The sequence below is a fragment of the Parasteatoda tepidariorum genome, chromosome 2, assembly GCF_982258835.1.
Source record: "Parasteatoda tepidariorum strain Cologne lab strain chromosome 2, Ptep-v5.0, whole genome shotgun sequence".
Lineage (NCBI taxonomy): Eukaryota > Metazoa > Arthropoda > Arachnida > Araneae > Theridiidae > Parasteatoda > Parasteatoda tepidariorum.
Window position 1 is genome coordinate 12588361 of NC_141756.1, and position 12290 is coordinate 12600650.

The window sequence follows — 12290 nt, forward strand, 5'->3', positions numbered from 1 at the left end:
TATTTTTGTCTTTCATAGAAAATTAATTAACTAGAGAAAAAAAACCTATTTATATCTTATGAATGTGGTTTTCCGCACATATACATGATTTATTTTAAAAAAGCAATTTCTGCATTTTTAAAGCAAATGGCATCACACTTGCAAAAGCGGACAATTTGCATGTTGCTAGGCAACAGATGCAAGAACATATTTATATTTGCTGCTTATTTATGTAGTAATATTCGAATTTTGCTTTTCATATTTTGCATATTAGTTGCGCAATCTATTAAATTTTAGGTAAATTCTTATGTTACTAAATCTTATGCGCTTTAATGCATTATTTGCCAGCATTTATTTAACTGTTTCGAAAAGATAAGTGTTCTTATTCCTAATTCTTAATTAATTCCTTATTAAAGTCGGTAGAAAATGGCTGAGGGTGCGAGACGTTTTTCAAATCGATCACTCAAAAGAAAATCTGTCGGTAGTTCTGATGCGGATGAAAAAAAGAAAGTACGGCCGTGTGCGAAAGCAGGCTGCAACGATAATCAACCAGATTGTTGTTTACTTTTAAATGAAAACTGTACGAGAGATGGGTACACATCTCGTTGGTATCATATGTCTCTCGGAGAACACTTTTGCAATAATTGTTTCGACAATTTGTACAGACCGGGAAGAACTTGCAATTTAAAGTTTTGTGACTGGAGCAATGAATGGACTGCTGTTGCTCAAGTTACCAAACCCAACATAAAACGATATGTTGCCAACGAATTGTTACCTTACTGGGTAAAATGTGGCGATGTTAAATGTGGAAGGTGGAGAATGGTTAAAGAACCTGGTAACATTGATTCAGAATTCATTAAAAATTTCAAGTGCCATATTGCTTCTAATGATATATCCTGTGAAAGTCCTGAGGACAAGTTAGTTTCCCTGTCTTTAGATCCTTATTTTATCGACCAATTAACCGAGGTCCCTCATTTGGTTAACTCTCCAGCCGGACCCTATCTTAAAAGAATTTTTCCTGAGAATATTGGATTAAACCCTCTTGAATGTACGCAAGCGTTGCTGGAAGAAATTACTGATATAGAGCCATTTTCACTCGATCAATGTGGTGAAGCGTGTATATGGCCGAAACCAGATGCCATGGATGAAGAAGAAAAACTATTCGCAAATAATTGTATGATTTCATCTGCTATGTATTTAGGTTTGCGCAATTTAATTGTTGCACTGTGGAATCTGTCTCCTAAAGAATGGTTAGATGTGCATAAAATAAATACGTATTTAATATGTAGAGGTCTAGTTAGAATTTATTTATATTTTCTTTCTGAATTAATGTTGAAATTATTGACTCAAAAATCTGTTATTAATTATGGAATACTGGAAAATCCATCATTAGTTGTACCTGAAAGCTCTGAACTGGATGTTCTTATTGTTGGAGCTGGTATTTCAGGTTTAGCTGCTGCAAAACATCTTCAAAATTTGGGGATGGCTGTTACGATATTTGAAACTGATTGTAAAGTAGGTGGACGGATTTCTAAAGTGGATGATTCATTAGCATTTCAAACCTATGTTCTGAAAGGAATTTTAAATAACCCATTTAAAATTTTAGCTATTCAAGCAAATCAAGAGTATCAAAAATCGAATGGAAATTCTATAATATTAGATTCAAAAGGAAAAGTTGTTCCAGAAAAAGTCGAATGGCTTGCTCAACATTTATTAAAGGGTCTTGCTCAAGGTGCTCTTGAAAATGCTTCCCAGTTACAAAAAGACTCTAATTGGTACGATACTTTACTTGGAAACTTTGATGTAATTTCTAAATCTTCGTCTGTTCCACTAGATAAAAAACTATTTCTCCATGTGCTAGATTTGTTTGAACTGGAATTGGGAGTAGATTTTAGGGATCTTTCTATTTTAAATTGGGAATCAATTCTATCTCTTAAAGGAGATAATGTTTTCTTTCCCAATGGTATTAATATCATGTTGGAAAAACTTTCTGAAAACCTTAATATTGTTTTCAATGCTGAAGTAAAAGCAATCGATTACAGTAAAGATAAAGTGGAAGTGATAACTCCCATTGGTAAATATTGCTTTTCCAAAGTCCTTCTCACAGTTCCTCTTCCTGTGTTGCGAAATAATGAAATTGTTTTCACTCCTCCGTTGCCAAATTATAAAATACAAACATTTAAAAATATAAGTGATTATAAATGTGCCAAGCTGGTTATGCAATTCCCCAAGAAATTTTGGGTAAGAGATGGCCAAAAAGAGTTTAGCGAATTCAGCGTAATATCTGATGATAAATTTTTCAGCTCTTTTCTTGATTTGACGGTTAATGATGCATATTCTACTCCAACGTTAGTGGCTCTTCTTTCTCCTAGAGCTTGTGAAATATTAAAAGAAATTGATGAAGAAAGCATTTTAGAAATTTGTATGAAATTTTTGAAAGTTACTTTTTTGCTTAAAAAAAGAATACCTTTACCTTCTAAGTGGTTATTGATTGGGTTAAATGACAGTTGCTGTGCAGGAAGTTATTTGAAAGTCGGGAGTAAAGTGACTGCATTTGATGATATGGCCGAAAGTGTTGAGAACAAGCTTTATTTTGCTGGGGACTCTACTTTTCGTAATGCACCTGGCTGTTTGACTGGAGCTTACTTGAGTGGATTAAGGGAGGCTTCAAAAATATCAGAACATTTTAAGCTTTTGTAGACAACTATTTTTATAACTGTGATAACAATAGGAGGTACTTTGGGATTATCCCATTGAGCTGTACTTTGGGATTACCCCGTCGACCTGTGAATGCTCACGAAAGTGTGCAAATCCTTAGGTGCCATCATAATAAAAAGCAATTTCCTAAACAAATATTCTAAGCATGATAAATTTATTGAATAATAATAATAACAAAAAAATATTAGTGTAAAAATAGGTAATAAAAAAGTGTAATAAAAAGAATCAAAACACAGTAAAAACCTTGAATTTTTTTTATAATTTCTCATTGAATTATTCTTATTAACTAAATATGTTATTATAAATCTTTCCAGCAGCCGAAATTCCTTGATAGCTTTTAAAACGCAAACAAACAAGTTATTATCCTTGTGCAGTCATTGCCACATAAATCCCTTTAAATATGAATCCAAGTGTTTTCAAGTAGTTCCACTGTTTCTCATCTGTCAAATAATACTAATCTCTTTGGTGCTAGGCAAATCCCAAATTCAAATCATTTTGCAGAGGCGTTAAAAAAAAACAGTATATTTCAACACGCTATAGAAAACCAACTCATGTAGTTAAGATTTTACATGGTAAATATGATGAAATTTGCTGTCATTGGTGCAGAAGCTGCCTTTTGGCGAAAATAGTCGGAATAATCCCAAAGTACCCAGTAGTAAATTTATTATTAATTTTTATGGTTGAAAGTTTTATTTTATGATAATGACTTTTATTATGTTTAATATGTCCGACAAATAATGTAATTTTTAAATTTTGTGTAGTAAAGTAAGAAAGGGATTATTTATTTATAATAGCATAAATGCATGTTAATCAAGATTGATTGATTTTACTCCTCAATTGATTTTTTTTAAATCAATTAATTGGTTGAATGGACTAGATATCCACATAATAGAAAAATGCTTACACATTACTGAAAATCATGAATTGCTGAGTTAATTTTAGTTTTAAACCCATGATATATTAATTTTGGAAAATTTGTGTTTATATATTGAATAATTTTTTTTAATTTGTTTAATGTTTTTTTTCTTCAAAAATCATGTGACAAAGTTATGTTTTTTTAAAGTTTTTTTTTAAGTGTTTTGGTCCAGTCACGAATAAGACTGATTTTGGCATTCTTAGACTAAACAGAGAATTAGATTTGCAGTGGTATCATCATTTTCTTTATCTTTTGGTTGCTAGATATTTATATACTGTCTCTCCTCTAGTCACCGCTATCTGAGTCCTGATGACTCAGTGATTAAAGGCACGGTTCGGTTAAGTTATGACCAGGGGTGATTGTATTCCGGGGGTACCCTGGTAATCCGAGTTTTTCTTATCTTCCTTCTGGGTCTAAAAACTCGAAGCGGGGCATGCGATTTTTGTACGAATATTGTAGAATTCCAACAAAATATTGGAGCTTTTTCTAAATCCTGTTAACGAAACATTTACATATGTTCTTCAGTCGATTACGGGAAGAATTATGTCTTACGTGATTCTTCCACCAATTTGATTCTTTTGGTTTGGCAAACTTTCGCCGTTTTGAATATTTAAAACTGCATCAGAATCTCCTAATATAGTGATTAATTGTGCATCACAATTCATATTCACGTGATTTAAAAGTCCAACATTGTGATTTGTATTTACATGTTTTTAAAACCTGATATCGCGATTCGTATTTACTTTTTCCCTAAAGGCATGTTTTATTTCCCTTTTTAAAATGTATTCCACACTACGGCCATTCAATTTATATCTAGAAATGTTTGGGGTCCAGGTTTCCATCTGGTACCTTCAGTACTCTAGGTGGTTGTACCCTCAATCTTTCTAGCAGCACAATCAACTACGTGCCAAGTACTTTTTCTCATTGCATTTGCCCATTACTACATGAAATTAATCTAACTCTGGAAGCCAGCGACAGGATTCGCGATCATGTGGATGAAAGAGAAAAATTTCCTTTTTGATGAAGCAAATGGCCTACACTGATCATCCTGTTATTTACTTTTTACTAAGACTGGCTCTGATCAAAAAAAATTCCACCCAAGAGCGCAGCTGGGTCTGCAAATATCAAAAAAATTTTAGCATCATTTGTTCAAAACCTACCTTCAAGATTATTTTTTATCTTCTCATTTTTATCAAAGGGATCTCATTTAGTTGGCCCCATCTATACAAACTATTCTAAACTTACCTAATCCTACCCAGCTTCTGATCAATGAATACTAACTTGTCTTTATTTTTTTTAATCTAGCTCCTCAAGAAAATATTTGCTGTTGTACTTTGTTTTACAATTTCTTAAAATTTTAAGTTTTTAATTCAAGTTGAAAATACTTGATTACCAAATTAATATAACATGAAATTTAAAAAAATAATAATACGAGATACTTGAAACTTTATAATTTTGAAAAATAATAGTTATGAAAGGTGCTTAATTGTACATATCATAACAAATCCAAGATACTTTCGACTCTTTTTTTAATTGCAACATTAAGAAAATTTATGTTGGTCTAATTTATTATGTTAAAAATCTTCAAGGTGAATTTTATCAATTCATTGAATTAATGATACCACTAAAACATCAGTTTATGGAATGCCAAATATATATATGTAAGCTAGTCATAATGTTATTTCAAAAATTTTGTAAAAACTTCAACTTTTTGTCATTTAAATTTAAAAGTATGATATTTTTTATGATGTATTTTATACAATTTCTTAACAGTTCGGCAGAAAACTTTAATAAGCTAAGGTTAAATTAACATTTTGTAGATTAGCATTTTGAATGTAACATGGTTTTAATTATATCTTAACTTACTGATGTAATTTTTTTGTAGTACTTTTTATTAAATGCACTTTGTAAATAAACTTGGTTATTTTTTATTGCTTGAAAATTTAATTTAATGAATAGACAGTATCCTATTCTACATAGATTATCTAGCACTTCCTGGTTATAGGCTTACCTATTAAGTTGATTGGTGTTTAGTGCAATCAGAACCTGATATGAAACATATTTCAAACCAATTTTCTCGCTTCTTTATTTTTAACTTTTTCTCTGCATTTTTGTTGATCTTATTTCATGTTAGTATATTATTTAAAGTGGGAATTTTTTCCAAAACATAAGTTTCTAAAATTTTCTCGCAGAATTTAGAATGAAAATCCTGAATTATGTTTTGAATTCTATTGCTAAGTTGATTCTGAAGACTTATTATTAATCTATGCTGAAACAGTGGGAAATTTTCCACTAACGACTAGTTAAAAAAAGAAGAAATATTTTTTATAAAGTAAATCAAAATTTTTGTGGAATTCGTTGCCAAGGAGTATTAACATCTAAGTTTTAAATGTAGCCATGTTCTGGATAAATTGTAATGTTTTTTAGACATTTTGTGCCTTTTTTCTCTCCAATTTGTCATTTAAAAAAAGTTTTCAAATCTTTTTCAATTCGCAAATTTTATTTTTTAAATAAATGAATTAGATTACCATTGATGGAACTTTCTTTAGCTTTTGTGGCATAAATTTCGATAAAAATAAAGAATTTATTGCAAATTTTTTTTGTTCAGTTTGCATTTTAGAAGTATTTCATGAGTATACTTACATTTTTTTTAATGATTGTGTAATTTTAATGTTTATTTTTCTTATTATGAATAATGTGCTAAAGAAACTTTCTGTAGACATAACAAGATTATTTTTCACCAGAAATCGTTTTTTAAAGCTTAAGTGCCAACATATTAAGTATATAAAGCTTATTAAGGTTATTTTATGATGGCCATGATATTTTCATAACTGCTGTGAGTTTATAACAGTTATTTATGCCTGTTAAGTCATATTTAGGCTATCATTAGCCAGCAGACTTTATGCTAATTCTGAAAACGCTGCAAAATGGCTATATGCTAAAAAGCCTCAGTTTTCTGAAAATGAGAAGTATTTTTAATCTACATTTTTAATATTTAAAAAGTTACTCTAATGCTGCGTAATCTGCCTTCATACAAATTAGCAGAATTTGGAAATTATTCATTGATTTTATTAACTTTTATCTAGTTTGGAAAATCTCGCCAAATTGGCAATTTTTAAAAAAAGGTTTAATAATTTTTTCATTTGTTATTTGTCTAGTCATTTACCCTTTCTAAAACCCAGATAATTTTTTGACAAGTTGCTATTTATAGTTTAAAAATTAAAACTTTTCTTCAAGTGTAAGGTAGTTAGATTGTACTTTTTATACTCTTTAATGAAAGAGCTCCAAAAAAGATTGTTAAATTCATTATCACTTTTCGTTTGTTACTTTCATTTCACATTGCTCGTTTTTTAAGTTCATTATCACTTTTTACAACTGCTTAATCATTTTAAATTAATCTTCAATTATTCGTCTTTTATCAGTTTACTGGATTTTAATTTTGTTGTTATTTTATCTCCACCATATCTAGTGATAGCCATATCATGCGATTATGTGCTTGTAAATAGTTCAGAATCACTAGAGCAGAAATGACCTTCCTATGCCACTAGGTGGCATGTGACAGGTATTTTGGTGGTGTGTGAGAAGTACATACCACATTTAATCTTATTCACTAACAATCTCCGAAAACATTAAAAAAAACACCTATGCATTAAGTTCATCATGGGTGAAATCAGAAAGAATCATGTGTGCCATTATGACATTTTCCAGGATATAAGATCAGGGGTCTGTCCAGGCCGAATTTACTACCGTTTAGCAGTACCTTCACAAATTCACTTTAGAAAAAACGGTAGTTTCACAAAATACTTTTTCTTGAAATTTTATTTTTGTATCCCTTAAGAAATGATAAATCCATATTTTTACCATATTTTTGTGTTGATTTTTTAATATAGTTTTTAATTTTTTACAAATTATGTCTAAATTTTCACAAAATAGGTACCTTTCAGAAAAAGCTGGACAGATCCCTGAAGATTGACTATAGTTCCCTTTCCACTATGGAAGTCTATTTTTCAGAAGAGATCCATGAAAAACTAAATATATCTCGCATTTATAACCTCAATTTCATCTTATTGAGCCAGGGTGGCTCAGGGGATAGAGCGTTCGCCATCCAATATGGGGAACCTGGTTCGAATCCTAGTGATGCCTGGTCTGAATTCTGCATCCAGTTTTCACCGATCACAGTCCTGATGTAAAATATCCTTATTGGTAGACGGAACATGGGCTAGAGTCCCCTTGCTGTCAGGCTAACTGTGGCCGTTTTTCCTTTCCATATAATGCAAATGCGGAGTAATTCCATCAAAAAATCCTCCACAAAGGGAAAATTTCTCCCAATACTTGATCCTTGAGTACCCTTGTCTTCTGGATTGGGTTCAAAATTATAAGGGTACGGAGTTGAACATTGGTTGTCGTAAACCCAAAATTGGGTCAGCTGTTCAGCGACAGCTATGAAATGAAATAAAAATTCATCTTATTGTTTACCACAAAGAGTGTCTGTTTAAATATATTTTACCTTAGCTTAATATTAAATTGAAATAATTTTAAAATACTGTTTATTTGATTTCCATTTGAAGCAAGTTAATAGCTAAAAAGAAAATATAGCTATATGATATAATTCTGCAGTTTAAAATCATAGCAAAATAGTTTAAAAATTATTTTTCAAGACAGAAAATAAACAGTTGTTGCCTAAAAATAATAACCGTTTTTTAACTGGCACACTAATCGAAAAAAAGTCGCCATTTCTGCATTAGAGGATTTCTATTTAAGTCATCGTGAGTGAATTACAAGCAATCATGTAAATTTTAGAAGCTCATAATTAATGATATAGGTATTTATAAAGTTTTTTTTTTCTTTCTACAAATTTTTGATATATATGATAATTAAAAAAATAATAATAAAGATAATCATTTTTAGAATTGAATCTTATTAAAAGTTAGTATTATTTAGAAAGCTTTCTCTGTAATGAAAAGGAAATGTTTTCCTGTAGTAACATTTGATTGTGTCTAAAGTTACAAATTTCTTTTATTTTAAATTTATACATTTATAATTTTGTGCAATATGGTGTTTGAGAAATTAAATAAGAAAAGATAGTATACTTTTTTGTTTCTTGTTTTCAAAGACTTTCAGTGAATAAGAAAAGATTATTAAAAATAGTTTCCCTTCTTACATCATAAAAAAAGTTTCTCATTTCATTTTAAAATTGATTTGTTATAATCCATGGAACTTTGGATGATTTAATGCTAACAACTTCAAAGGTGTAAAGAAAAGTTGTTCAGCATTTTTTTTTTCTTTAAATTATTATTTTTTTTTTAACATTTAAGTTGTTGGCTGAACCTTTTAATATAGTGAAGAAATATCAGTTTCAAGTAGTGTCAGAGATTGACACTTGTGGGCAGTTGGTTGCCATGGAGACAACATCTATTGCCATAGTGATAAGACTTTTATTATGAACTGAATAAGCCTTGTATTTATGTGCATAATATAACTGTTCTAGAAGAGCATTAGTTTATTACTAAGAAATATAGCTCCAAAAACTTTTGAATTTTTTAATTAAATAAGTTAAATTTTGAATTTAATAGCAATTTTCATTAACAACATTAAAACTGTAATTTTTAAGTTAATTTTTCATTGCTTCTTATAATACTATAAGTGATTAAATTGGATCCTGAAGTTTCTAATTTCATTGATTTGAAACCTGAATTATTATTATATTTTTTAAAATGATATTTCTAATGTTGCAAAAATGATTAAAGAATATCGAGGTATTTTTGGTTAGAAAAGAAATATTTTAGGTTTTGTAGAATATTCTAAGAAAAATGTTATAATTTGCTTGACTATAAATTTTATTAGATCTTAATTCTTTTCAATTTAGTAAGGAGAAAAATATTTATGCACTAATCTTGTCACCTGTTCTATTTTTAGTGCTGTCATGCTTTTAATTATATTTCAGATAACATCTTGAGAATTTACAATGAATAGTAAAGAATCTATTGAAGCTTCACTCGAAGAAAAAACTTCAACAAACAATTTTAAACTTCAAAGCAAAGAAGCGTTAAAAGATGAACCACAGCGTGAATTTAATTCCAAAGTAGGCTCTATATATTTAAATTCAGTTTCTATAAATTTATAACTTTAAAAAATGTTGTATATTTTTAATTAGTTTTATAGCTTCTTTTAAGCTATAATTGGTGAAACATAGTCACAAATTTTTTAATGAAGATCATTATGATTCTAAATGACAATGATAATTAGTGTCAGGTATTGTAGATATTGTTAGTCAGTATTTTTAGCATTTAGTTGTTCTAGAAAAGAGTATCTAATCCATATCTAAGATGTTGACAGAGGAAAACTTTTAAAACTGTGAGTCTATTTTTATCTGTGTTTCGCTTATAGACTCTTTCTTAAATATAAATACTTTTTGTATGTCTGTAGATTTATATATCTATAACACACTGCTATAAATTAATATTCTTTAGATAATGGTAAAAACATTCTCATCAACATTATATCAATGTGTATGCCAGGTTAAAAATGTGCCTGACTACAAAGCCAATGGCTGTAGGTTGGATGTTTTTGTCTGTGTGTTGTCCTCTGTTGTGTGTGGATGTGGCCTTCCCTATGAACGGGTATCTGTGGCAGTGTGACGTGAGTAATGTTGCTCACTTCCGTGACTTAGGTTCACAGGTGCCCACTGGGCAATCTTAAATGAGCAACACTTCCGGCATCTTCTTAGGTGAAAAATGGAAGTTCAGTACTTGCTGTTAAAATATATGTATATTCATTTAAAATGTTTAAATTACAAAAGGAATGATGAAAACTTTTTCTTTCAACTTCCTACTTACCGTACAGTAGTTCGTTAATTAAGTAATGTCTAATTTTGGAGGGGGTTTTGTTCCCCAAAACCACCTCACTGTCTTTACATATTTAATTATGGTTGAAAATATTTTAAATTCTCATTAAATGAAAAATATTTAATGTGAAATCATATTATTTATTTAGCCCATTTATACATTAATTTTTTTATCAAAGGGATGCTTATAGCCTGTACTGAATTTTTTTTTCACTAAATTAAATTCCTTGTTATTACTCAATAATTTTAAAAATCTCATTGATACTAACATGGAAAAAACTGTACAAGCCCACAATTTAGTGTAAGTTTTTTTCTTTTTTCATTAGAAATATTTGCACTGCCAAAAAAAATTAATGGCGTAAAGTATACTTAAACTATCAAAAACTGCAGCTAAACTAAAAAAAAGATGTTTGCAGTGGGATTAAAGAATACTTAAGATTGCCTTTAAGTATTTAATTATAGTTGAAAATATTTTAAATTATCATCAAACAAAAAATATTTAATGTGAAATCATATTATTTCTTCAGCTCATTTCTAAATGTTTTTTTTTTATTAGAGGGATGCTTATAACCTACACTGAAATTATTTTTTTCACTGAATTAAATTTCTTAACTATACTTTCTTGTTATTAATCAATGACTTTAGTCATCATCGATTACTAATCGATGATGACTAATCATTGATCATTAATTACTACATTGATGTCTAATCAATTTTAGTAGTGATTTAGTGATTCAATGAAGTCTTAACAACCCTTAATGTGGTGTAAGTTTTTTTCTTTTCCTTTTTCATTGAAAATATTTGCACTGCCAAAAAATGTGAACGACGTCAAGTGTACTTAAACTATCGATTATATATGTTTAGATTGAAATATTGGTTGAATTGGCTCAAGATGATCTTCGACCTTTTGTTCTATCAGACTGTTATGCAACTGATCGGCCAGGAATGCAACTGGAAATTTTACCGAAAATAATTTTTGATGCATTAGATGAAGATACAGAAGAAGATGCTATTGATTTGCCGAAGCCGATTTTCCGTCAAACAATTGAACAACAAACTCAAGTAGGTTGATTTAAAAGTCATTACTCATTTAATGATTTTGCAATAAGTAGTAAAAAAAATTTCCACTTAAAATTACATTTTTGTAGGCTGTACGTAGAAGTCTTAATATTAATTATGTGTAATTTATATATTTGTTGTCTTTAAAAGTGTTTAAAAAGTATTACATAAAATATTTTGAATATTAATAAAATTTAAACTGTTTGGTTAAGTGTCTCTAAAAGTAAAAAATCTTTTTATAGTCACTTGTATTTTAATTAATACTTACTGATCTGTCATTGTAAAAATTGATACAAAAATTCAAAATTTATGCAAGTGTTTAAATCTGGAGAATAAATTATAAATGAATTAGTATGACGTAACTTTAACATCGATGTGTTTTCTTTCTTTCTTTAAATAATTTTATTATAGTTAAAACAAAATTATTTTAAAAGTGTGGTTTATTTCGTAACTTTATAATAATTATTCAATATTCTTCCATTTTAAACGAATTACATTTTAAGAAAATCATTTTGAATAGAAGTGCAAGTTACAATAGAACAATGAATTAATCGAAGAATTAATAGAAGGATAGATGTAAGGAACAGAACTATAGTAGATTCATGATTTTCGCAAGGAGAGAAAGAATTGTATTACACGTAATATTAAGGCGGTTTTTTGAAGTATCCGTCGTGATATGAAATGATGCTTTTTTGCGAATAATATGGTATTTTTATAAATGCTGTGATTTTGAAATTGTTACTCATGACTGTTTGGTCAAGTTTAGCCTATCTA

The 12290-nt window shown here is 29.2% G+C and overlaps 2 protein-coding genes across 2 annotated transcripts in view; both read left to right on the top strand.

The window, feature by feature from the left end:
* Nucleotides 1-145: 145 nt before the first annotated feature.
* The window catches only part of LOC107445636 (dynein axonemal intermediate chain 3), a 40090-nt gene continuing 27945 nt past the window's right edge, over nucleotides 146-12290 (top strand). The window contains exons 1-3 of the mRNA XM_043053943.3: nucleotides 146-276; nucleotides 9558-9695; nucleotides 11322-11519. Coding sequence (XP_042909877.2) covers nucleotides 9579-9695; nucleotides 11322-11519 — 315 coding nt within the window. The 5' untranslated portion in view covers nucleotides 146-276; nucleotides 9558-9578. The remainder of the gene's footprint in view (nucleotides 277-9557; nucleotides 9696-11321; nucleotides 11520-12290) is intronic.
* LOC107445635 (lysine-specific histone demethylase 2) lies at nucleotides 272-5544 on the top strand. The gene has a single exon (XM_016060073.5). The coding sequence runs from the start codon at nucleotides 406-408 to the stop codon at nucleotides 2677-2679; it is 2274 nt and encodes a 757-aa protein (XP_015915559.3). The 5' UTR covers nucleotides 272-405; the 3' UTR covers nucleotides 2680-5544.

Bases quoted from the DNA above. Each gene is read 5' to 3' on its own strand.
- LOC107445635 (XM_016060073.5), top strand. From the start codon at position 406: ATGGCTGAGGGTGCGAGACGTTTTTCAAATCGATCACTCAAAAGAAAA.